Source organism: Eriocheir sinensis, unplaced genomic scaffold (assembly GCF_024679095.1).
Source record: "Eriocheir sinensis breed Jianghai 21 unplaced genomic scaffold, ASM2467909v1 Scaffold379, whole genome shotgun sequence".
Lineage (NCBI taxonomy): Eukaryota > Metazoa > Arthropoda > Malacostraca > Decapoda > Varunidae > Eriocheir > Eriocheir sinensis.
In genome coordinates this window covers 178754-205504 of record NW_026111697.1, presented here as the reverse complement: position 1 = coordinate 205504, position 26751 = coordinate 178754, and the positions used below count along the sequence as shown (strand labels likewise).

At 43.1% G+C, this 26751-nt stretch overlaps 2 protein-coding genes across 26 annotated transcripts in view; one reads left to right on the top strand and one right to left on the bottom strand.

Annotated features, from left to right (window-relative positions):
- The window catches only part of LOC126991994 (zinc finger protein 98-like), a 67352-nt gene extending 57454 nt beyond the window's left edge, over positions 1–9898 (top strand). For 5 of the 22 annotated variants that reach the window (XM_050850646.1, XM_050850648.1, XM_050850650.1 and 2 more), the window contains one exon: positions 1439–9898. In XM_050850646.1, coding sequence (XP_050706603.1) covers positions 2602–3699 — 1098 coding nt within the window. In that variant the 5' untranslated portion in view covers positions 1439–2601 and the 3' untranslated portion in view covers positions 3700–9898. The remainder of the gene's footprint in view (positions 1–1438) is intronic. The other 17 variants (XM_050850651.1, XM_050850642.1, XM_050850641.1 and 14 more) reach the window with 13 other exon arrangements.
- A 4107-nt stretch (positions 9899–14005) lies between these two features.
- LOC126991993 (putative protein TPRXL) overlaps positions 14006–26751 on the bottom strand; it is a 28327-nt gene continuing 15581 nt past the window's right edge. For 2 of the 4 annotated variants that reach the window (XR_007746021.1, XR_007746019.1), the window contains exons 6-7: positions 22293–22487; positions 14006–19662 (exon numbers count right to left, since the gene is read on the bottom strand). Coding sequence is in view for 1 of the 4 variants with exons in the window: in XM_050850640.1 (XP_050706597.1) it covers positions 22359–22487 (129 nt within the window). In the remaining 3 variants the exon portion in view is untranslated. Of the gene's footprint in view, positions 19663–19933; positions 20383–20457; positions 21880–22098; positions 22488–26751 lie in introns of those variants that run through there. The other 2 variants (XR_007746020.1, XM_050850640.1) reach the window with 2 other exon arrangements.

Sequence of the window (26751 nt, the reverse complement as noted above, 5' to 3'; positions counted from 1 at the left end):
TCGGCTGGTGGCTGTGGGAGGGCAGACTATACGCCCACCAGTCACCCTCAAAGGTCCGAGTTGCCTGGCGAAGAAAAGTGCGCACCTACGACTAGTTGTGTCGTAGGAAGAAACAAGTGCCTAGACACCTCCGAAGAAACTTGGTTGTGCGAGGCGGGGCGCTCAGGTTGTGCGGGGTGGGGCGGGGCGTTGTGCTCGGGTGTGGCTGGGTGCTGACTTGAATCTCACGGAGCAGGAAGATCACGCGCTGCCTCAGCAGAACGCTAGGTACACGCTTCACTGTCTCTGCCCTCACACACTGTCACTGAAGTTATGGTTGAGAGAGAGATATAACAATTCGGAGTAGTTCGTAACCACGCTGCACACCATTTATGTTAAGATTTTTAGTGTTATTTTTAACGTGGTTAATGACGAGGCGGCCACCAGCCACCATTTTATGTTATGTTATATTAGAGAAAGATAACACCTATATAACACTTCGGAGTAGTTCGTAACCACGCTGCACACTATTTATGTTAAGGCTTTTAGGCGTTGTTTTTAACGTGGTTTGTGTTAAGTGTTGTGTTTTAATGTTTAAGGCGCGAACTGTTATCTCACGTCAGGTCCGGTGTACCGTTGCCTGCTTTCACAAGTTGATTGTAGTAGGTGAGATAACACAATAGCCTTTTAGTTGGCCGAGCAGTAGCCGTTATAAGTTCACTTTAGTTCACTTTAGTTCTCTCCTCACAGGGCAATGCCAATACAAAATGTAATTTTAACTATATTAACAGTTGTACACAAAGTTTACAGCTTACGTTAGCGAGTCGCACGATTTGAGAGCCAGCCACACCACAGGGCGCGGGGCGGCGGAGCACCGCTCGCCTGCCCGTCACCTGTCTTCTCTCGGCTTCTCCCCCGTCTTCGCGTTGCTCGCTCGTTTTATTTGCTTGTTAGATCGTCCAGAAGGGTGTGGGTTCCGGTTGATGACTGTTGATGAAAGTCATCATTTGCTGATTCTTGCGTTAGCTCAGCATGTGTTCCCACGGCCATCAGCTCTGACGTGTTCCATAACATCCTGGCAAAGGCACTGAGCCTGTGCTTAAACACACAGCCACACACTCACATGTACATTATAATATACACATTACACGAGGGAGCGGGAGGGTGGGAAAAAAAGGGGGGGGACATTGCCATTATTTTTATATTATTATTACTGTTGCTGCTCAAGTGCATGCATGACTATGTTTGTTTTATGGCTTAAATCTAGGTGTATTCAGTGGTGGCATTTCAAAATTGTTGCCCGCGGCTGTGCCCGGATATGCCGTGAGCCACGTTCTCTGCCCGGCCGTATCGAAGGGGTTGATGAGCAGCTTTTCAGTGATATAAACTGTTTGTTAAGGGGGTGTGCCGGTACCTTGAAAGAACAAGTCATTGCATTAACACATCTCTTACAAACCAGGTAGTGGTGTCCACCATGCTGGGAGGAGGACAGCGCTAAGTGACGGCACCTGACTCTGTGTATGTGTGTGTCCTGACGTCCACCGCTGGTGCTGGTGCTGAAGTGAGGGTCTGAGGTGGGCAGCACAGGGCCAGAAGACAGCACCCGACTCTGTGTGTGTGTGTCCTGACGTCCACCGCTGGTGCTGAAGTGAGGGTCTGAGGTGGGCAGCACAGGGCCAGAAGACAGCACCTGACTCTGTGTGTGTGTGTCCTGACGTCCACAGCTGGTGCTGAAGTGAGGGTCTGAGGTGGGCAGCACAGGGCCAGAAGACAGCACCCGACTCTGTGTGTGTGTGTCCTGACGTCCACCGCTGGTGCTGAAGTGAGGGTCTGAGGTGGGCAGCACAGGGCCAGAAGACAGCACCCGACTCTGTGTGTGTGTGTCCTGACGTCCACCGCTGGTGCTGAAGTGAGGGTCTGAGGTGGGCAGCACAGGGCCAGAAGACAGCACCCGACTCTGTGCGTGTGTGTCCTGATGTCCACCACTGGTGCTGAAGTGAGGGTCTGAGGTGGGCAGCACAGGGCCAGAAGACAGCACCCGACTCTGTGTGTGTGTGTCCTGACGTCCACCGCTGGTGCTGGTGCTGAAGTGAGGGTCTGAGGTGGGCAGCACAGGGCCAGAAGGCAGCACCTGACTCTGTGTGTGTGTGTCCTGACGTCCACCGCTGGTGCTGGTGTTGAAGTGAGGGTCTGAGGTGGGCAGCACAGGGCCAGAAGACAGCACCCGACTCTGTGTGTGTGTGTGTCCTGACGTCCACCGCTGGTGCTTGTGCTGAAGTGAGGGTCTGAGACACTTGCTGTGCTCAGCACTCACTGTCCTTGCTCCTTGGTGCATCCTTCCCTTCACCTGCTTGCTTGGTCCCTGAGTAGCGGTGAGGAAGACTTGCTGCCCCCTCGGCTGCAAGGCCGGGCAGCAGCCTGAGTGGCCAGGAGCAGCAGAGCAGACTGCCACTGGTGTGAGGATCAGGGGCGATCAGAAGAACCACCACCACCACCACCCTGCTGCTGCTGCCTTCTCCAGCCATAAGGAAAGGGAAAGTTTGAGTGGAAGGACTGTGAGGCAGTTTGGGACTGAGAGCAAGTTCATCAGACACAGCCTTGCACACACTGCTGAGGGAAAGCATGAGTGCCAGGAGTGTGAGGAAAGACTCCCTGGGAAGGGTGACCTCAACAAAAGCACCCACGCACTCGGGTGAAAGAAATCATGAATCTCAAGGTTGTAGGAAAAGATTGGGTGGGAAGGATCACCTCAACACACACACCCTTACACACACTGGAGGAAAAAAACATGGATGTGAAGTTTGTGGGAAAAGTTTCCATCTGAAGGGTAACCTCCAGACACACACTCTTACACACACTGGTGAAAGAAAACATAAATGTGAAGTTTGTGGGAAAAAGTTCAGTTTGAAGTGTAACCTCCAGACACACACTCTTATGCACACTGGTGAAAGAAAACATAAATGTGAAGTTTGTGGGAAAAAGTTCAGTTTGAAGTGTAACCTCCAGACACACACTCTTACACACACTGGTGAAAGAAAACATAAATGTGAAGTTTGTGGGAAAAGATTCAATCAGAAGGGTAGCCTCCAGACACACATCCTTACACACACTGGTGAAAGAAAACATAAATGTGAAGTTTGTGGGAAAAGATTCACTCAGAAGGGTAGCCTCCAGACACACACCCTTACACACACTGGTGAAAGGAACCATAAATGTGAAGTTTGTGGGAAAAGATTTAATCGGAAGGATAACCTCCAGACACACACCCTTACACACACTGGTGAAAGGAACCATAAATGTGAAGTTTGTGGGAAAAGCTTCACTCAGAAGGGTGACCTCAAGAAACACACCCTTACACACACTGGTGAAAGGAACCATAAATGTGAAGTTTGTGGGAAAAGATTCACTCAGAAGGGTGACCTCAAGAAACACACCCTTACACACACTGGTGAAAGGAACCATAAATGTGAAGTTTGTGGGAAAAGATTTAATCGGAAGGATAGCCTCCAGACACACACCCTTACACACACTGGTGAAAGGAACCATAAATGTGAAGTTTGTGGGAAAAGATTTAATCGGAAGGGTAACCTCCAGACACACACCCTTACACACACTGGTGAAAAAAACCATGAGTGTGAAGTTTGTGGGAAAAGATTCCTTGTGAAGTCATGGCTGAAGAGACATGGCATAAGACACTGGCCACAAAGGGTTCCAGTGTGATGCTTGTGGCAAGCAATTTATGACAAGAGGTGAGATTGCGAGACACGTGAAGATTCACCTCTGAGGTGTTGTGTTGTGCTGCTGTGTGTGGGAGAGAGCAGGTGCTGGATGGGGCCTTGTCTTGCATGGAGAACAGAACACATGGCCCAGATAGGGAATCAAAGGCAGGTTGCAGAGTGTCTGCAATTTTGAAAATTTAAGAAGAAAGTGTGTGTGTGTGTGTGTGTGTGTGTGTGTGTGTGTGTGTGTGTGTGTGTGTTTACCTAGTTGTAATTTTACAAGGCCTGGGCTTACGCTCGTGTGGTCCCGTCTCCATATCTGTATTTGTCCAGCTTTTCCTTAAAGTTGTGCACACTCTTTGCTGATACTACATCCTCACTTAGTCTGTTCCAAACCTCTATGTTTCTTTGCAGGAAGCTATATTTTTTTACGTCTCAATCATCTTCCTTTTCTCAATTTATTACTGTGTCCTCGTGTGTTGCTGGTGTTTCTTCCTTCTCTTTGTAGCAACTCCACATTATCTGCTTCTTCCATTTTATTCCACAATTTGTAAATTAGTATTAGGTCTCCCCTTTCTCTTCTTTGTTCCAGTGTTGGCAGGTCCATTTCCTTTAACCTTTCTTCATATGACAATCCCTCCAGTTCTGGAACCATCTTTGTTGCCATCCTTTGTATTCTTTCTAGTTTTTTCTCGTGTTTCTTCTCATGCGGAGACCACACAGTTTCTGCATATTCCAGCTTTGGTCTAATCATAGTGGTAATCATCTTTTTCATCATATCTTTATCCATGTAGTGGAATGCTATTCCTATATATCTCACCATTCTATACATATCTCAGAATATCATATTTACATGACTCTGTGACTTGATTATTTTGTATTATCACTCCCAGATCTCTCTTCTTGAACTTTTAATATTTCTCCATCTCCCATTCTACATGTCCATTTTGGTCTCCCTTCACTCTTTCCCATTTCCATTACATGACATTTCTTCACATTGAACTTCGTCTCCCATTTCTTACTCCATTCCCAAATCTTATTCAGGTCCTCTTGCAGAATTTCAGTCTTTACTATTTCTTATGTGTCTCAGCAGTTTTGCATCGTCTGCAAACAAGGTCATGTAACTCTTTACTTTCTTCGGCATGTCATTTATATATACTAGGAAAAGTATTGGTGACAGTACTGATCCTTGAGGCACCCCACTATCTACATTTCTCCATTCTGATTTCATGTCCTTTACCACTGTTCTCATTTCTCTTCCCTTTAAGTAACTTTACAACCAGTTTTTCATCCCTTTCAATCCTCCTCTATTTTCCAGCTTCCATAATAGTCTTGCATGTGGATTTTTGTTGAAAACCTTCTTCAAGTCCAAATACATGCAACCTACCCACCCGTCCCTCTCCTGTGTTATGTCCGTCACTCTCGAGTAAAAGCTCAATAAGTTTGTTACACATGAACGCCCTTGTCTAAAGCCATACTGTTTTTTCTGTAATTATATTGTGTTTTACATTTTTTTTTTTTCGTGTGTGTGTGTGTGTGTGTGTGTGTGTGTGTGTGTGTGTGTGTGTGTGTGTGTGTGTGTGTGTGTGTGTGTGTGTGTTACTTGTACCCACACCAGGGGCTGGTGGCCTGGTTTGCCTGACACCCTTCATGCTGGGTGTGGAGCTCTTCCCCAGGCACTGTTGGCAAAGTGTTCTGGGTCTGGGTGTGCCTGGCAAGGGCCATTACTTGAAACTTTGACTGGGGCCAGAGCTGTTGTGAGTGTCTGTTAAGCTGGAAACTCCCTCCTTTGTGTGAATCATAAGCCACAGAAATGTTACCAGTGTATTTACCTAGTTGTATTTACCTAGTCGTAATTTTCCAGGGCCTGGGCTTACGCTCGTGTGGTCCCGTCTCCGTTTCTATAATTATCCAACTTTTCCTTGAAACTTTGCACACTCTTCGCCGATACTATTTCTTCACTTAATCTGTTCCAAACCTCTTTATTTCTTTGTGGGAAGCTATATTTCTTTATGTCTCTTGAGCATCTTCCTTTCCTCAACTTTTTACTATGTCCTCCAGTATTCCTGCTGGAAGGTTCTTCTCTTAGCAATTTCTCGTTATCTACTTCTTCCATGTTACTCAATAGCCTATATATTTGTATTAGGTCTCCTCTTTCTCTTCTTTGTTCTAGTGTTGGTAAGTCCATTTCCTTTAGTCTCTCTTCATATGTCAGTCCCTCCAGTTCTGGAACCATTTTTGTTGCCATCCTCTGTATTCTTTCTAGTTTTTTATGTGTTTCTTCATATGTGGAGACCACACTGTTTCCGCGTATTCTAGTTTAGGTCTGATCATAGTAGTTATTAATTTTTCATCATTTCTTTGTCCATGTAGTGGAATGCTATGCCTATATTTCTCACCATGTTATATGTATCACCAAAGATCCGATTTATATGACTTCCTGGTTGCATATAATCTTGCATTATTACTCCCAGGTCTCTCTTTTCATTTACTTTCTTTAATATTTCACGATCTTCCATTTTATATGTCCATTTTGGTCTTTCTACACTTTTTCCCATTTCCATAACATGACATTTCTTCACGTTGAATTTCATCTCCCATTTCTGACTCCATTTCCAAATCTTGTTTAGGTCTTCTTGCAGCTCCTTGCAGTCTTCACTGTTTCTTATATGTCTTTGCAGTTTAGCATCATCTGCGAACAGGCTCATGTAGCTGTTTATTCCCTCTGGCATATCATTAATATAGACTAGGAAGAGTACTGGTGCTAAAACCGACCCCTGGGGCACTCCGCTTTCCACCGTTCTCCATTCCAATCTAGTGTCCTTAACCACGGTTCTCATCTCTCTTCCTCTTAAGTAGCTTTCCATCCAGCACTCCATTTTCCCTCTCAATCCTCCTTTATTTTCTAGCTTCCACAGCAGTCTTGAATGTGGAACTTTGTCAAATGCCTTCATTAAGTCTAGGTAAATGCAATCCACCCATCCGTCTTTCCTGTAATTTGTCCGTCACTCTTGAGTAAAAGCTCAGCAAGTTTGTCACACATGAGCGGCCTTTCCTAAACCCATATTGATTGTTTGTGATTAGATTATGTTCTTCTTGAAATCTCATCCATTGTTCTTTTATTACTTTCTCACATATTTTGCATACTACACTGGTCAGAGACACCGGTCTGTAATTTAGGGGTTCTTCCTTTTCTCCACTTTTGTATATAGGTACCACTTCTGCCCTCTTCCACTCCCTAGGCACTGTGCCCGTTTTAATTGAGCACCTAATGATGTCATATATCGGGCCAACTAGCTCATTTCTGCACTCTTTAAGTATGAAACCTGAAACTCCATCCGGTCCCACGGCCTTCCCTTCTTCCTATTCCCCCAATAGTTTTTTTATCTCCTCTTTATCTATTTTGACCTCTTCCATATATACATCTAAGTTGTTTTCTTGTGGTTCATTAAATAATGATTCTTTGGTAAACACTTGCTGGAATTTTTTGTAAAATAATTCCGCCATGCCTTTGGGATCTTCGATCTCTACATTCTCTTCCGTCAGTCTTTCAATTGTTTCTCTTGATTTAATTTTTCCATTTATAAATCTATAAAATAGTTTAGGTTGTTCTTTACACTTTTCCACAATATCCTTTTCGTATCGTTTCTTCTTCCTTTCTCACTTTCACGTACTCATTTCTCGCTGCCTTAAAGTCTTCTCTGTTTCTTTGATTTTTGTTTCTTTTTAATCTTGACCACGCTTTGTCTCTCTTTTCTTTTGCCTTTGCACATCTTGCATTAAACCAGTCCTTTTTAGCCCTCTCCCTTGGTCTGTATTTTGGTACGAACTTCATAACACCTGTGTTGTACGCCCTCATGAAAATATCATATTTTCCTTGAACTTCGCTTGTACTCATTAACTCTTTCCAATCCATTTCACCAAAAAACTTCTTGAGGTTTTCCACCCCTGCTTTCCTATAGTTTAATCTATCGCTTCTATAAGTCTCGTCTTGTTCCCTTCCTCCCTCCTCCATTTCCATCTCTATGAGCACGTGATCACTTTTTCCCAGGGGGCAATCATACCTCAATTCATCCTTCACGTGAATTTCTCTTGTCAACACCAAATCCAGTCTTGCTGGTTCATCATCTCTTCTATATCTAGTGCTTTCCTTTGTATCATCAAATTTTCCATCATTAAATTCAAGAATCTATTCCCCCATGCCACATCACTACCATTGCTCTCAAACCTCTCCCAGTCAACCTCTTTGCAATTGAAATCGCCAACTAGTATTACTCCTTTGTTTGCCTTAAGTAATCTCCTCAAACTCTGTATGGTGTCATCAGTCATGTTTTCATAATCTTCTTTACTCCATGATGTAGTTTTTGGTGGTACATATGTTACTGCAATCGTCATCCTTTCTCTGTTCTTGTTTTCCAAGCTTACACTCACTATCTCTGCTTTTCCCTCTCCATATTCTATTGATTTTACTAATAACTCTTTCTTTATCATTATCACCACTCCTCCTCTGCCTTTGCCCATTCTATCCTTCCTCCACACATTGTATCTTCCATCTAACTCAATTTGGATGTTTTCTTTTAGTTTAGTTTCAGTTAGGCAAACTATCATGGGATCCCTCTCTCTTAGATAATCTTGCAGCTCTATTTTACTAGAGATCAACCCATCTACGTTTGTGTACATTATTCTTATTCCCCTCTCTGTATCTTTCTTATCTAGTTTTCGCTCCCCTTTCTCTTCTCCCTTATGAACCATTTCTTGATTTGATCCCCCGAAATTCTCCAAAAAAATGCTTCTTTTTCTTCCTCAGATCTTGCGTTATTTTTTACTTTTGTCTCTGCCAGTAATTCATTCTATTTCATCCTTTCTTCTTCATTTCTATTTTTCTTTATATATATATCCTTACATCCTTCCGTTTTTTTTAGTTTAGTTGTTCTAGATAGTATGTCTTCGGCTGCCATTTGTGATTTTAGTTTTAACTTAACTGGTCTAGTTTTCCCTTCAATAAATGGACCCATTCTATAAATCTCGTCTACTTCCTCCTCGATACTCTGCCTTTCTGCATCATTTAGGTTCTTGAGCAGGTCTTTGACTGATTTCAGTTCCTCTTTATCCCTTTTTGGTTTATATGTTATATTCTTTTCTTTCATCCCTAAAATAATAACACTTCTTTTTTTGTCTGCTACTTCTCTCACTAATTCTTCATTTTTCTTTAAGGCCTTGACAACCTCTTTCTCCACGTCTTCTTTATCCTCTTTCATTTGCTGTTCTATTACTTCTCTTAGGCTTACATTTGCTTTTTCATTCTCCACTCTCCACGTCTTCACCTCTTCTCTAACTCTTTGTTCTTCTTTGTTTACCAGTTCCTTCAGGTTTTCATTTTCCTTTCTTACCACTCCCAAACCTTCCTTCATTGATCTTTCGTACTTTGCTGCTTTTTCCTTTAGCTCCTCATTTTCCTTAATCAATTTCTTCTCATTTTCCTCTAGTCGTTTTATCCTATTTCTCAGGTCGCTGTGGAATACTCTATTCTGCTCTTCTTCCTCATCCCTTCTCTTTACCATGCTGATCCATTTATCCAGTTTTCTTTCCATCAGCAGCACTCTCTTGTATAATGTCGTCTCATTTCTCGCAAAACCAGAGAACTCAGCTGAAGTGCCTCCAGCCTTGTACTCACTTTCCTCCCCGCTGTTGTTGTCTCCTCCTCCTGCTCTTCCTCTTCTGCTTCTTGGCGTGATCCATCCCTGATCTACCTCCTTCTCACTCATCGCACTAAACTGCACCAGTGGAGACCCACCGAACCAACATTAGCGCAGCCCAGGCCTCTGCAACACTACACCAGGTATATTTCCTCCTGTGTGTGTGTGTGTGTGTGTGAATATATACAGAGATCAGCACACCCTTTGCCCACACCACCTCAGCCCTCTTCGGCACGCTCCACAAGTCCTGCACCCACACATTCCCGTCACCTCCTCGTTTGATGCCAGCCTCACAGTATCATCTGCAAACAGACCTGCTGCTTGTTTGCCAATGAATGCAACTAGTACAACTGGCAGATGTGACCCATCCATGAGTAAGGATTGTGGGTGTACAAAATTAAGTATAGTTCTGTGTTTCCAGCTCAATATTTCTCCTGCATCACTCTGGTAATGAATTTGGCATCAGTAACTCCTCAGTACAAAAATAAAGTAAATGTCCCTCTTCCTGCCTCAGTGTTCCTCCTTTGTCACCAAGTGTTGCTGCAGCATGTCACTGTATCTCTTTGTGTATAGAGAATTGCCATAAGTGTTGCAGGTACCAGGCACCTGTGATACAGCAACAAATGTCTGATCTTCCTGATGTCAGAGTGTGCTCAGGTCAGCCACCATTTACTACCACAGGTATAGATTGATTTGGTCCATTCTGCACCAAAAGAGGGAGATCAGAAGTTAAACGGTATGGTGTAATCCTTTCGTGCCTTACAGTGAGGGCAGTGCACACTGAAATAGCTGAATCTTTGTCCACAACTTCATTCATTAATGCTCTCAGAAGGGTTATAGCTGGAAGAGGCCAGGGTAGATACATTCATTGTGACAGAGGCACTAACCTTATGGGGGCCCAAAGGGAATCAAGCGAAGCCATGAATGATTGGAACCAGTCCTGTATACATGGTGGTACCCTCTTGTTAAAGAACATTGATTGGAAGGTTAATCCACATCATGCATCTCACTTTGGCGGTGTGTGGGAAAGGCAGATTAGGACTGTGAGGAAGGTGTTGAATGGAGTCATGAAGGAACAAGCCCTGATTGATGAAGCTCTGAGTACATTAATGTGTGAAGGAAGCGGTTATCAGCAGCCGTCCCCTGTCCAATATTTCTGGTGATTGTAATGATCCAAAGCCCTTAACGCCTAACCATCTCCTTACACTGAGAGACGGACCTCATGATGTTGGTGAAATGACATCAAAGGACATGTATTGTAAGAAAAGGTGGCGCCATATTCAGTATCTAGCTGATTTATTTTGGAAGAGGAGGAAACACGCATATTTGCTTACACTGCAGGAAAGACAAAAATGGCATGCAAAGGGTAGGAGTCTATCTGTAGGTAATATTGTGTTGCTAGTAAATGAAAGTGTTCCAAAGTGCCAGTGGCCATTAGGTCTGTCCATAAGGTTAGATTAAGTCAGGATGGATTGATTCGCAGTGTAACTCAAATGTGGAAGCTCTTCTGGACAGACCTGTGTCATGTGTGAGGATGATAATATTTAGGCTGTGGGGATACACTTACAGAGGGTGGCAGAAGAGAAAGGAATGTATGAGACTGGTGTCTATAAATGTGAATGGTTTAGGTGGTGAGGAAAAGAGGAGTGATGATTGAAAATTTTGTAAATGGTAGAGTGGATGTGTTGGGAGTGAGTGAAACACATATTCGAGGAACTGGTGTGAGTGATGGTAGAGAGGGTACGTGGGAGGGTGTGCCTGGGGGGGTTGTATGGACGGGGATAGATGAGAAGTATAGAGGCAGGAGTAAGGAAGGATGTGCTATTGTGATGTCTGAAAGAGTGTGGAATGGTGTGACTGATTATGGTTGGAAGGGATCAAGAATTGTGTGGGTGAAAGGAAAAGTAGGTTTAGAAAAGTATGCATGGGTGTGTATTTATGCACCAGTAAATGTAAAAAGTAAAAAAGGACTGAGAGAAAGGGAAGCTTTTTGGGAGGAAGTGAATGCATGTTTGAAGAGTTTTGAGAAAGAAAGGAAACTTATTATGATGGGAGACATGAATGCTAAAGTGGGTGATGAATGTGTGATGGATGTGGTGGGAAAATGGGGGATACCTGGGAAGAATGAAAATGGAGAGTGCCTGGTGGATGTCTGTGCTGAGAGGGGAATGTTCCTAGCGAACACCTTCTTTCAGCACAAGAATATCCACCTATACACATGGAGGAGGGGAGAAGATAATGAGTAAAAAGGATTGATTGATTATGTGGCAGTAGATGAAAGGCTTAGAAAAGAAATTTGTGACGCGAAGGTAGTAAGAGGAATGTTCAATGGATCTGACCATCTTGCAGTGCTGGCAAAGTTAAAGATGAAAGAAAAGTGGGTGTTTGAAAAGAAAGGTGAAGTAAAAAAGGAAATATTGAAGATAGAAAAGTTACAGGAAAAAGAAATAAAAGATGAGTATAAATGTGAAATGGCAGAAGCTTTAAGTGAAAAATGTGAAAGTGTAAAAGATAATACAAATATTGAAAAAGTTTTTGGAACATTTAAAGAAATAATGGTAACTACAACAAAAAAGTGTTAGGGATGAAAGTGGTGAGAGATGGAAAAAGAAAAGGAAATTCAAGGTGGACAGAAGAGATAAGGAGGATAGTAAAGGAGAAAAGGGAACTTTTTAAGAAAACTCAAGAAAAAAATGTGTCTGAACAAGTAAAAAGGGAAAGGAAAAAGAAATATAGAGAATGCAAAATGAAATTAAAACAAGCAATAAAAGAAAGTAAGAAGAGAGTTGATGAAGACTGGAAAAAGACTAAGTGAAAAATATAAAGGGAACAGGAAATCATATTGGAAAGAAGTAAAAAACGAAAGAAATGCAGAAAATATCTCCTCAGGTAAAATAAATGAAGTTATGGATGAGAATGGAAAGATGTTGAAAGACGGGGAAGCTGTGAAAGAGAGATGGAGAGAATATTTCAAAAACTTAATGAATTTTGAGGGTGGACGTCCAGCAGCTGTAACAGCAGCAGTTTTGAGTAGAGGTAGAGGAGGAGTATATAAAGAAAGAAACATAACATATGAAGGAGTAAATCAGGCAATAAAAAGATTAAAAAATGGAAAGGCAGCAGGAACTGATGGAATCACAGCAGAAATGTTGAAGTGTGGAGGAGATGTAGTTGTTAAATGGATGGTCAAGATATGTGAAGTAGCATGGGGGGGGGGGGGGGGTCAGCAGACTGGACGAAAGCCATCATTGTCCCAGTTTACAAGGGGAAAGCCAGGAGAGGGGAATGTGGGAGCTATAGAGATATAAGTCTGCTGAGTATTCCCGGAAAGGTATATGGAAAAGTCATAATAGAGAGGGTGCAAAGACTTACAGAAGAGAAAATCAGTGAAGAACAAGGAAACATGGACTAGCAGGCAGCAGAAAGCCTGTTGGCTCATTACTAGGCTGCCTGCGTTCAGTGATTTAATCAATCCGTTTGCCATAGGAGTGGCTTGCAGGGAAAGATTAAAGCGCTTGTGTACCTACTCTTGGGAACGTTCAGTTCACTCCCGATGCAGCAAAGTGGCGATCAGTGCATTTCTTGAAGGAGTTGATGGTCTCTGCGCTAACCACTTCTGCAGGAAGGCTGTTCCAGTGGTGAACAACTCTATTCGAAATAACTCCTGCCGATGTTGGTATTGCATTGCTTTGCTTGAATTGATTTTCTGTTGTTTCTTGTTCTCAGGTTAGTTTGTAGCGTGAAGAGTTTGGAAGGAGTTCAGGAAGGGAAGGGATGTGGATCAGATATTTGCCTTCAGGATGGTAGTAGAAAAAATATTAGCAAAAGGGAAGAAACTATACGCTGCCTTCATGGATTTGGAAAAAGCTTATGACAGAGTCGATTGGATTGCATTGTGAGATGTTTTAAAGATTTATGGTGTGGGAGGAAAACTGCTTAGTGCAATAAAGTCTTTCTATGAGGATGCATCTGCATGTGTCAAAATTACTGGAGAAACAAGTGAACATTTTGAGATAAAAGTGAGCTTAAGACAAGGGTGCGTCATGTCACCATGGTTATTCAATATTTATATGGATGGTGTTATTAGAGAAATTACGGGCAAAGTTGAAGAAGTTGGAGTAAGACTGTTCGATGAGGGAAGGAAGTGGGTACTGAATTCGATACTGTTTGCTGATGACACGGTGCTCATTGCAGAAAATGAAAGTGACCTACAGAATTTGGTAAGTGTTTTTGATAGTGTCTGGAACAGGAGAAAGCTGAAAGTAAATGTCAACAAAAGTAAAGTGATGGCTTGTGAGCGAAGTAGAAGTGAGGGTGTAGAGTTTATATGCCCATATAGAGTGGGAATTAAATGTGAAAAAGAATGCAAAATAATTTTGAATGGTGAAGAAATGGAGGAGGTCAATGAGTTTAAGTACCTTGGATCAGCTATGTGTAAGTATGGTGGTACGGAGGGAGAGATAAGAGAAAGGGCATTGCAAGGAAGAAGGGTGGTAGGGTCTTTGGGATGAATCATGAATGGCAGAAGTGTGAGCATGGAGGTAAAGAGGGATTTGAGAAATACAATAATAGTACCAACCTTCACATATGCAAGTGAAATGTGGGTCTGGAATGAAAGTCAGAGGTCTAGAGTGCAGGCAGTGGAAATGTGTTATTTGATGAGTGCTTGTGGTGTGAGTAGAATGGATGGAATGAGTAATGAAAGTGTATACGAGCGCTTTGGAATGTGTCACAGGGGTGAAGGGAAGAAGTGTGGAGTGGTGGAAGAAGTGAAGCGACAGACTTTAAAGTGGTTTGGCCACATGGAGCGAATGGAAGAGAGTAAGATAACCAGAAGGGTGTATGTGAGTGAGATAGTGGGAGGGAATGCTAGAGGACGACCTCCAGTGAAATGGAGGGATAGGGTGCAAGAGTACGTTTGGGAGAGGGGGGAAAGATCTTTGAGAAACTTGGAGCAGGCAAGGAGGGAGTGTCTGGATAGAGAAAGTTGGAAGCTCTTCTGCCGTGACCATCCCCTGGTGGGAGCTCCTAGGAGCAGGCGTCAATGAAATGATGGTGATGATGGATACTATTGGGATGTAAGCAAGTGTTGTTGTGTCTCAGATGTTGTTGTACTACCTATCTGTCCCTCATGCACCTTATATATGCTGGAAGCTACGTGAGGTGGAGTTGGAGACTGCCAAGTTTTGAATCGTCAGGAGGACTCAAAGGGGAGGGTGTAAGCGCCGTCAGAGCATTTCGTATTTGGCGCCTGAACGAGGCATTGTGTACTGTACAATGTACAATTACAATGTTTACATGACTCATTTATTACATTTATAGATTTATAGTTTTAGATGGTGTATGGTGGCTTGAATGGGGGTTACTTTTGTGGTTTTGTGCCATGGTAGGTTTTGTTTGTGTATTTTGTGTGGTGTGATGGCAGCGAAGTGGTGACGTAGGCGGCAGGGATGGCGGTGTTCACTGAGGTCACCCGAGGCTTGTGGTCAGCACGTTTGGCCGCCACGTTCCTGGACGTGACGGTGAGCCTGTACCGTGGTTATACGTGCCTGTTAGTGCGTCTTTGGAAAGGACTGGGAGCCAGCCTTGGTAACCCAGGAGCCTGCTCATTGAGGTCTAGGACAAGACATAATCTTTGTATGTTTCAGTTCAAACCAATGCCATTGTGATATATATCGTTGCTGCGTCATTTACATACTGGCATTACGTCATATGTTCGCCACACACACACACACACACACACACACACACAGAAACACTTAAGTTGTCTTCAGTTTCTTCTTTATTAATCTATATTCTCACAACAACTTGCAAGGTTACACTATAGTTACTGCCCAAACCTGCTGGGGGAGGGGGGGGTACAGGGAATGGGGTGGCTTGTTTTAACTTACTCTCTTGTGCAGTAAAGGTTTCAATAAGTGGCTTGTAATAACTTAAAATCAACTTAACCCTCTCATGCACTATAAGTTTGAATAAGTTGTCTTTCCTGTGCCTCTTTGCAGCCTCCCTGCTCTGGGCAGCTTTTTTCTACGCGCCAAAATATTTTGTTTCTCTGTCAGTTCCCCCCCAAGACTGCACTCACCCTTTAAATATTATATCAGTGGCTTTGTTATTAGTACACTAACACATTAATAACATTTAGTGACAATAAAAATTACTTGTGTTCAACCAGAAAATGGCATTATTGGTGTGAATATAAGTATTTCAAAATAACATTTTTGTTCCCATTCAGGCCATGGGCATGAAAATGCACTAGGGCCCCAAACATACATGCCACTGGCAGGAAAGTGTGTGAGAGGGTTAATATTCACTAAAGTGGAAATGCAAAGTCTTGGTGGCATTTGACAGAATACAATTTCACTTAGGCCCAAGGACAGACCACCACCTAGTTTGGAATTAATGTCTGTGTAAAGGCCCAGACACACTTGCCCCCGAGCACTGTCAGGAACACTGCTCTGGACACAGCAGAAACAAATTTGTGAAGGCAATACCAACACTTTGAAAGCAATGCCTGATGACACTGGTCGGGACAAATACTACAACACAAATCCTCACCAGCCAATATTGTTATGAGCACCGCTGGAGACACGTGTCTGTGTACCAGAAGGCAGCAGTGAATATGTCATAGTATTTGCCTGGACCAGTGTCATCAGCCGTTGCTTTGACAGTGTTGGCAGCATGTTCAGGAAGGTGTGTCTGATATGCTGGCAACGTGTTTGGAGCAAGGTTTCCGACAATGTTTGGGGACAAGTGTGTCGGGACCTTAAATCTATGTGTTGTGAGCCCCTTTCCTCATGTAAATCTGTGTAAATCTATGTAATGTAAAACCCTTTCCCCACACCAGGCTAGGGCAGAGTCTACACTGTGGAAACTTATAAAAAATATACTATACACAATTTTTAACATAATATATATACAACAATTACTTACATAGGCAATCATAGCACATTGCTCACTCATATGTAGAGAGAGAGAGAAGAAAAGATGAGAAAAAGATGAGAGAAGAAAACATGTTGAAGAAAAAAGAGAAAGAGAACATGAACAAAAAAAGGGAATGTCTCTCTCTCTCTCTCTCTCTCTCTCTCTCTCTCTCTCTCTCTCTCTCTCTCTCTCTCTCAGCTCACAGGGCCCACAGGATGTCTCCCCACTGTGTGTTTACAAACCCCCCAGACACATGCCCCCCAGACACATAAGAGACATCTACACCCCCCCTCCCCTCTCTCCTCCAGTGTTCTTATGTGTGTGTTCTACCAATAAATAGATCTACTAACAAGTGTGTTTTATTTCAACAAGTTTAGAAGAGGTAAAAGAAGATTGAAAAGGAGAGATGAAAGGGATAGGAGAGAAAGACAGAGATGAGATAAAGAGAGGGAATGAGAGAGAGATGAGGTGAGGAGAGAGAAACGAGAGAGATAGATGATAAAGTAAGATAAAGATAAAGGGAGAGAGAGAAACTTAAACATGACAGGATGAGAAAGAAATAACATGACGGGAGAGAAAGATGACAAAAGGAGGAAGAAAAAGAGAAAGCCAACAGAAGGAAGAGAAAAAAATACCAAATTTCCTGCCATATGACGCACTTTTTTCGAAGATTTGAAAATTCACCCTGCGTGTTATACCCCGATGGTTAGGTTTTGGAAGGCCTAGGGGTTATTGTTACTGGTACAAAACCAACCTCCGTTTGACACAATAGTTCCCAAATGTCCCAAGAATGAAATATACCGCATTTTGCAGCATATAATACGCACTTCTTTCGGTCAGAAAATGCCTAAAAGTTACCCATACACGGTATACCCCGCATGTACAAATACAGTCAAACCTCAGTTTACGAGTTTAATTCATTCTGGAATATTGTTCGCACACCAAAACACTCATAAACCAAATCGAATTTCCCCATTGAAATTAATGTAAATCCCATTAATGCGTCCCATATCTTAAAAAAAATATTTTTATAAAAATCATTTTACATGTTATTTTTTTACAGAATTAAAGTAATTTTACTAACAAATAGCGATGATAAATAATATGAAACACAAATCAATGTGTTACGGTTGTTACGGGGACTTCCGTAACCGCTGGCAATGCTTGAGGGGTAGGGTTTGCACCGGGGTTTAGCAGCCGCAGTTTCCCTAATCTCAAGGCACTGGAACTACATTTGACCACCAACGTGAAGCTAACCCAACGTGTCGTTCGAGATGGAGGGTGAACGGGAGTTAGTCACGTCCAGGAAGGCATACAAGATGCCGAGGCCCCCCTCCCCCTGTTCCTGTTGTGAGCATAGTATCCTCCGTTCCTGTTTTCTTCTTTGCAGCACCATCCCTTTTAACCATCTTTCTGGGGGACATTGTTAAACCACAAAGAACTCACACTGAAGTGCTGAAAACATGACATGAGTGCACGGATGCTATTTCTACGAGTTTACAACGCGGACTGAGACTAGAGCCGTCATCTGGTGGTCAAGAATTACCCTAGACCAAGCAAGAACTAACCCCAAATCTTGTGAAATTCTTGCATTTCTTGTTTTGGTGTGTCAGATTTTAAAGAATTCCCCCAATTTTTGACAAGAATCAGGAGTCCTGCGCAAGCCGCGGCCGGGCTGGGTACGGCCACTGTCTTGCTGGCCACACCTCCATAGGCCTATGGTGATAACCATTTCCTGAGCTTCCTATGGGTAACCCTGCCAGGTGGGAGTGGGCATACTCGTAGAGTTCACGAGGTTACTGTTGTGTTATTGCTGCACCACAGACCATTTTAAAGCATCACTGGTGGATAAGAAAGAACTTACCAGTATAAAACATCATCGTCATCGTTAGAAACAAGAAAGTGAAGCGATGCCGTTTGTCAATATTTTGTGGATAAAAAGGACGTTTTAAGAAACTCCGTCGCATGCAATGACTCTAAGCAGCTGCTGAAATACTCCTAATGAACTGTAAATCCCGAAACTGTGAATAAATTAACGCGTGTTGTCCTTGACGAGTGACAGAATGAGAAGTGGTGTTGGTTCACTGTGAATACATTAACGTGTGTTGTCCTTGACGAGTGACAGAATGAGAAGTGGTGTTGGTTCACTGTGAATACATTAACGTGTGTTGTCCTTGACGAGTGACAGAATGAGAAGTGGTGTTGGTTCGTCCAGTCATGTGGACAAGATAAAGCACTTTGGTGGATCACAGGAGGGAGGTGCAAAACAGTCTCCAGAACAGGTGGTCGCTCAAGAAGGCAGATGACGCCTCAGGGTTGCAAACTTGCCACCCTTTCCTTAAAATATGGAACGCTATTTGTTCCGTATTTGGCTGTCTGAATGGTTAAACAGATAAAATTCAGTATTTAAAAAATGTAGAGCGCATTTTTCGGTGAACCACAAAGCCAGTCCATAAAATTATGTTTGTCAAGGGTCGTCCTGAAATACATATAAAATACGTGTCGTAACATCTCCCTCCCCCCTTCCTCTAACCTTCACCAGCAGCGGGCAGCGGCTGTCAGTCATGGCAGGCCAGAGAAATTTTAGGGTTGCCACACGTTCCTTTGAATATAGATTCGTTCTGTACTGCCGAATGGGATGTTGCGTTCCTTATTTGTTTTAGATCAAGGTGGCAGCTCTAACTGAGACTATTCCCATTGTTTTCTGCTTTGAACACTCTTGTCTTGCAGTGAACAAAGAGGACTCACGCTCACGTCTTCGACTTGTACAAAGAGACTCGCCAGTCCTCGTTGAAAGACCGACTTGGTTGGCTAGGCTGACGTCAGCCGATAGAGTTGGTCTATTGGCATCCTCCCCTCCCCTTCATGAGCCGTCACCTGGCAAGGGTTTGTGGTCCCTCCTCGAATGACGGTACGCGCTTGACAATGACGGCCTCCATATAGCCTGTGTCCCTATCTGGGAAGTGGCGATAAAAAAGGGAACAAATAGGGTTGAATACCAAGTCACCACTCGTAAACCAAGGCATTTTTTGTGGGATTTTTTTGCTTGTAAATCAAAACACTCACAAACTAAGGTACACATTTATCCCCCAGCCCCAAAGGGAGGACCAACAGCTGGCTGGGATGCACGCTGACTGCCCGGGCCGGGTTCCAACACTGGCCTGCAGATTTGTAGCTATAGTCAGACTCAGCTATGAAGTCCACTTGGGTGGGGCCACTCGGGCAGTCCCCTGGCTGCAGCACTGCCAAATCTAGCCTTGAAGGTGAGGACAGCCATGGGAGTGGCAGGCATCGCATGTGGAGGTGAGGGAGGAAGTGAGGTGGTGGGCTGTGGATGTCTTGCATCACTGGAAAGAAGAGAAAATATTAGTTAAAGAGTTTGTAGACTGATGGGTCTTCTGGCACTAATGGGACAGCTGATGACACCTAATGACCCACTGGACCTGTTAGTGAGGTCTGGGATTACCTAATAATTATTTACATAAAGTAATAATCATAAGAAAATTAATACCATTGTCATCTGCAATTAATCAAGTTAATGGGGTGTGTGCCAGGGTGTGTGTGTGTGTGTGTGTGGGGGGGGGGGAGGGGGGGGGGAGGGAGGGAGGGTGTGTGTGTGTGTGTGTGTGGGGGGGGTGATGAAGGGTTTTGAGTGTGTGTGTTTGTTTCTCTTATTTAATTTCTCTTCTTTAGAGCAACATTGGCTGCGAGCAGTGTAATACCACGGTAATTGTTGCAGCCCTCTCAGTCCTCTTTCCCTTTTCTGACAAGGACAACCAACCCCCTTTTCCAGTCAAGAGGATCGGCACCAGACTGCCACACGGCAGACAGGACCGCATGCAGCCCAAGGATCATGACTTCACCCCGACTTTCAACACTTCTGCATTGATATTACAGACCCCAGCTGCCTTTACAACCTTCAGCTGCACCATGGCTCCCACAGCTTTCAACACTTCTGCATTGATATTACAGACCCCAGCTGCCTTTACAACCTTCAGCTTCATCATGGCTCCCACAGCTTTCAACACTTCTGCATTGATATTACAGACCCCAGCTGCCTTTACAACCTTCAACTTCATCATGGCTCCCACAGCTTTCAACACTTCTGCATTAATATTACAGACCCCAGCTGCCTTTACAACCTTCAGCTTCATCATGGCTCCCACAGCTTTCAACACTTCTGCATTAATATTACAGACCCCAGCTGCCTTTACACCCTTCAGCTTCCTCACAGCCTCTCTCACTTCTGCAAGAGAGGGTGGAGCTTCGCCCACTGGTGGATAGCAGCCGCCATTTGCAACCCAGCCAGAGGGAGCTGTCTGCTTGGGGGCTCTGGCGTGTACAACTGCCCAAAGCACTCGGCCCAACAAGCCCAGTACCCATCCGTATCTGATGCTATCTGCCCATCAGTTGTTTGGACAATACTCATCTGAAAAGTGAATTTGGAGCAGAGCTTGAAAATCTGCCCAACATACGGGTTACAATCACTTACGCGGTGTCTCCAGCTGCCGTAAGAAGGTTGTAAGTGTCTAGTGAATAGCCTAAGGCAGCCTAAGGTTGCCATAAGACATTTTTTGTGACTTACGAACGTCGTAACTCTTTAGTGAATCAGGGCCCAGGGCTTCTGTTCCCACTCCCTGCAGTGTTCCTGGATTGCTTGGCACACTCTTAAGATGCTGCTGCCGTCTAGGATACCTGCAATCAGCTTGTCTCTTCTTCCTTTCATCAGGCTCTCTATGTAGGACAACCTTGCTCTGGGGTGCTGCTGCTTCTCCGCGTGTGCCTGCCAGACTCTCAGGGAATGACTCTGAGAGGGAGAGCTTGCAAACTGACCTTATAGTTCAGCCTCTTTCAGCACAGCTCAGATTATGAGGACAAAGTAGTGAGTGAAGTGGTCCAGGCAGCTCAGAGTGTGGGGGTCAAGGGAAGGTATTGGTGGCGGGTATCTAGAGGCGGCTACAGAGGGAAAGCTTGCAAACTGACCTTATAATCAGGGGTGTGGAGTCGGAGTCGGAGTCAGTGGAGTCGGCTACTTTTGGCCGGACTCGGAGTCAGAGTCAATAAAAATACTTCCGACTCCTTAACGTAATCACTTATCGTGAATGAAATTGTGATTTTCTTCAAGTGCTGCCCATAGCACCTGTAGGCTTTCTTGAATGGCTTCTTTGGCAATCTCAGCCCGTTACTGCCGTGATATATGACTTCTAGGCCAATTTTGCTCCTTCGTGGGGTATTCCCACAAATTTGTTGAAGGGATTAGCTTTTGTAGGGGCTCCTGTGGGCGGACATTTCAGGCAAGCATTATGGGTTGTTATTATGGCGTGAATATTGATTTATTGTGTTTTTTTTGTGTGTAAAAATGTTATATTTCATGATATTTCATCTGATTAAATAATTATGTTGATCACAGGGATAAATTACTAGACGATGTCGGAGAAAACATACCCAATAATACATGAAACATCCTTTACCGAACGAGTCTGATTCCTGTAGTACTCATCTCGTCTCCACTCTCAAGTCTCTGCCAGATTGAGGCTGCTCAGCAGTTGACAAGAAACGCTTATCTGAGATAGACCGCATCACTGACTGCCACTATTTTACTGATTTACATAGGCAAGATCATTGAATATTCTGTGATTATAGCAGTTGGCAGATGAAACTGAGTGACACACACACACACACACACACACATGTATAAACAGACAGTGGCAAGCGCTTTCTTAGTTTAAATTCTTACGGAATCGCTTACTGCCATAAGTTTGGAGTATGATAATCTTACGATACATATTTTCATTTCTTTTTATTTTACATTTTTATCAAAACGTTGTAACGAAACTACTTTAAACAAAATGACGTTGGCCACACAGCCGTTAATGAACACCAGTACCACGTCTGAAGAGTCTGCCGTAACCTAAACAATAACAGAATCAAACTGAGTGAAGGGATTTCCGCTCTGGAAGGTGAGATCTGTACTGACCGAGCCGACTAACGGTCTGTGGCCTTGGCAGGTGCGGCGACAAGGGGCGTAGGCAGCGGCAGCACACTAACGCTCCAGCAGGGCACTCACGGCATCGCCCACGGGTTTGTGCAGCAGGCGAGGTGGCAGCATGAAGGGGTTGAGGCCGGGCAGCTCTGAGACGCGGAGGCTCCTTGCTTCCTGCTTCTTCTGGCACTGGTGGGTGGGGGGGGGGGAGAGAGGGAGATTCTTAGATAGAAAGGTATATGTAGTTGAGAGAGAGAGAGAGAGAGAGAGAGAGAGAGAGAGAGAGAGAGAGAGAGAGAGAGAGAGACTACATGTAAACAAAAGCAACCCACATAAATATACACTTCTGTATCGTCTCCGCCAGTTCTTCTCCCCCACACAGATGCTGTACATATACAGGGGCCTTGTCCATCCTCATATGAAGTTTGCATCTCATGTGGGGGAGCTCAACACACACAGCCTTACTAGACAGAGTGGCGTCTAATGCTGGGATCATACATCTGTGGTTTTGCCTCTGCGACTTACTGCGATACCGAAAATGTGAAAAAAATGGTGAAATCGCAATGTACTACGCTCTCGCTGCAACAATCATAACAGGAATCGCAGAGAGTCTTTCCAAAGCGTAGCAGTGTTGCCACGTACTGCGGGTGTCTCCTCCCTACTGCGCATGCGTGGCCCAGGCGCCCGGTGTTGTATGAAAAAACTTTGGGGTATGAAATATCTTCAGTGATGAGATTTCATACTTAGATCATCAACATTAAAACACTAGGTTATTTTTTATGTTAGACTCAAAAATCACTATATCAAAGAGAAAAATCACTTAACTTTGCCCAAAAAATGATTATTCACTGCCTGAAATTTGTGATCCCGTTGTAAAGAGCGTAAACAGAGACCAGCGGCTTGTGTTATCACGTGGCGGCGTGGCGCGTGGCCTCTCAACTGCGTCTCGAGTGATGGAGTGAGTGCCAGTGTTCCGGTTCCCAGTGCTTCAGTGCTTCTTTACTGAAGTGACTGTTAACCCTCTCGCGCACGATGACACGTTTTGCGTCATCAAGGTCCTGGTGCACAATGACGCGAAACGCGTCATAAAAGTTTAAAAAAATTATTAAAAATTAAATTTTCGATTAAAGTGCGTCAAATTTGGGAGCGTCATTTGTTGGGATGAGTTTCTTAATGGTAACATATGTCAACCTTTCTAAGGAGCGTAGATGAGGACCGTGGAGCGATTTTTAGTTGTTAGGCTACTCTGACGGGAGAGGAAAAAATACAGTTTTCTCAGTGTAACTCGGGAACTAATAGGCGTATGAGGATTTTGAGGATACCATAAGAACCCTCACTAAATTCCACTTCGAAATATATATTCGGCTAAAAAAGTTGGCCCACAAAATTTTGAGCTAGTGAGTGGGGAAGAGTTGGTACTTAGGATTTATTGTCTGCAATGCTCTATATGGAGACTTGAAACAAGTTTGTATTGTTTATATATATATATATTTTCCTCTATTTTTATTTGTGCATGTTCTAGTACAAGTCTTTATGAAGCAAGTGATACCAAATTTATTGGGGTACGATATATCTGTGAGGGTAAAATACGTCCGGGAATGTAGAGTATCGCGGCAGTAAAAAAAGGCCGGTCGGGCCTGAGAAATGCATGGTCAGTGGAACAGAAACTTATTGCAAACTTACGGTGTGCGACAGGGTTAAAGTGTTAATGGTGATAAGTAAGAATAACTGAATAAGTAGTGATGGGCCAGTTCACGAGAGACCAGTGTTTGTAAACAAAAGCGCCAGCTTTTGACGGTGGGGACGCCAAATAACACAACACCGGTTCAGGAGTTTCTAGTATTACCGTCCATATGTACGTTAGGGTGGGTCGTATAAAACTTTTTTTTGAAATTCAAAATTCCTGGGGTGGGAAAAATTTACTTGTGGTGAAAAAATAACTGTGTAAAAATTTTAAAGTCCTATCTCAAAATCTTGAACTCCCACATCACCTTCAAAGTTTGAGTTTTTAATGAAAATATAGTATTATTGTATAAATTTTTAAAACATATTTTATGCATGAAACTTTTTATGCCTTGGGTCCTAACGTATGGAATAAACTTTATTAAACTCATATAAAAAGTTTCAACGAATTCCTTTGACATTCTGTACTTCCACAATTTGGGTGAATATGTGCAAAAAATGCATTTTTTGTGTTTTTATAGCATTTTTAAAAAATATTTTAAGTGTGAAAAGTTTAATGCCTGGGGTCATATTATGTTAATTAAACTATATTTAAGTCATAAAAAAAGTTTCAACGAGATCACTTATCATTTTTTACTTTCACAATTTAAATGAAATAATGTAAAATGTGTCTTTTTATTCTACTATTTAAATATAATCATTAGTTGCTGGTAGTACTTATATGAGTTTAAAATGCGAACTTTTATGTTCATAACGCATTTTATAAGTATGTAAGCCGGTGCTCTGCATGTTTTATCTAAGCTAATTATTATATGAGAATAATGGCTTAAAGAAAACACCCCAGGACTCACCACGTGGAGGCGACCGGCATAGAGTCCCACCCTACTCCAACCCAACCACCCAACCATATTGGAGTTTTGATATTACATTAATGATTTGAAGTCACATTTTGAGTCGAATTTTGGCATGACACTTCTGGACTTCAATTTATTCATAATGAAGCCATCTCTGTTTTTCACCCCAACCACGGAGGCAGATGCCTCGGTCACAATCTTGATATGGCGTTCCACTGCCTGTGTGTGACATGGAATTGGTGGAATGATGACATTGGGAAATTCCTTACTTTTAATCATGGACTTGATTTCATCAGTTTCGATTTGTTTAGTGAATATTGGTTCATGAGTGTTCTTCCAGTCAATTAATTCTGTATAATTGGTTGCTTGCCTGTTAAGAGTTGGTATTCTGAATGTTCGAACTCGACCAGTAGGACGGCTTTCTTCTCTTATCCTGAGAATCCGCCTCCACGCTAGTTCTTTGTAGGACAAATTGTCATCCGTTAGCATTGCAACAAGAATGCTCTCAGAATGAGCCCCAAAAGAGTTTCTTTCTAGTACAGGCATGACAATTTCTTGGATATCTTCCTCCATTTGTTGACATTTGCTAATCATCTTGAATGCATGTCGGGCAGCTTGAGAAATAGTTGGCTGGCATTTAATAGCGAACCATACAGGAACATACACAAACATGATATACTTGACAATTTTTTTCAAATTATCACTTGGCTCTTCTGATGACACATAAAGCCGCAGGGCTCGAGAAGCTGTTGTCAGCCACCTAGAATGTGCCATTTTACCAGGAGTGCGAGCTGCCACTGCAGAACTGCATTCACCTTTAGACACAGCCAAATATAAGTCAAGTAGATATTTCTGGTCAGAGGAGAGATCTTGCCGGAGGTCATCACTCACAGCAATATCTTCTGATGGAATAGCACAAAACTGAACAATTGGGAGGTTTTCACAATTATCAATATTAGCCAGTGCTTTGCCAATAGGTCCTGTGAACTGTTGTGGACCACTGGTCTTTCCGTCAAGCTGAACAAGCAAGTGTCTGAGAGGTAATTCATTAGCATGTAATTGGCACACAGCCCAGTGTAATGGTCGTTTCAAATGTTCCTCCAATCTCTTGATGATTCCAGCCCTCCATCCTGTATTGACATTTGTTCCATCACATCCAATTGCTTCAATGTTTTCAAGATCAATGTGATTTTCTTCTGTGAATGATAAAATAGACTTTACAATATCCCTTGCACTCCCGCTGTTTGGTACTATATGCCCTAAATATATGTTGCCTGGTTCAGCGATGAGGGTCACATGTTCTTCAGTCACTTCTGTCCTTGTTTTTTTGTTATTTGATTCCTTGAGCTTTAGAGTCAAATCTTTACGACCATCAAAGTATATACTTTTTATGTTGCTGAAATCAATGGAGGCCAAAGCTTCATTCCTGGACTTAGTTCTTGCTCTCATTACTTTGCTTTTATCTATCACCTGCATTTCATTTCCAACAGTGAGATCGTCAATAACTGCTGAAGCAATTGTCGCTGCAGCTCTGCTGGAAACTCGAACTCTGTTGCAAGCAACGGCAAAGTTTGACAGAGACACATTTCTCTGCAGTTTCTTCATTTCAGTTACACCTTTCTTTTCCTTCATATAATTAGGTAAACTACTTTCAAAGTCAGAGGCGCAGGAATCCTCATTTTCATCTGATGTTGATGAGGAAGAGAGCATTACTATTTCATCTAGGGATTCAGAATCAACAGGTTTTGGCAAGCACCTCACATAGTCTTTTGATCTACGATCTAAGATTCTGCGCTTTTTGAGAGATGAAGCTTTGTCAATGGCATGACTGATAAACATTTCACGTGTTGTTCTTTGATCTTGTAGAAAACATTGTTCTTGGTAGGGGATTTTTCTTTCTGATGTGCAGTTACAGT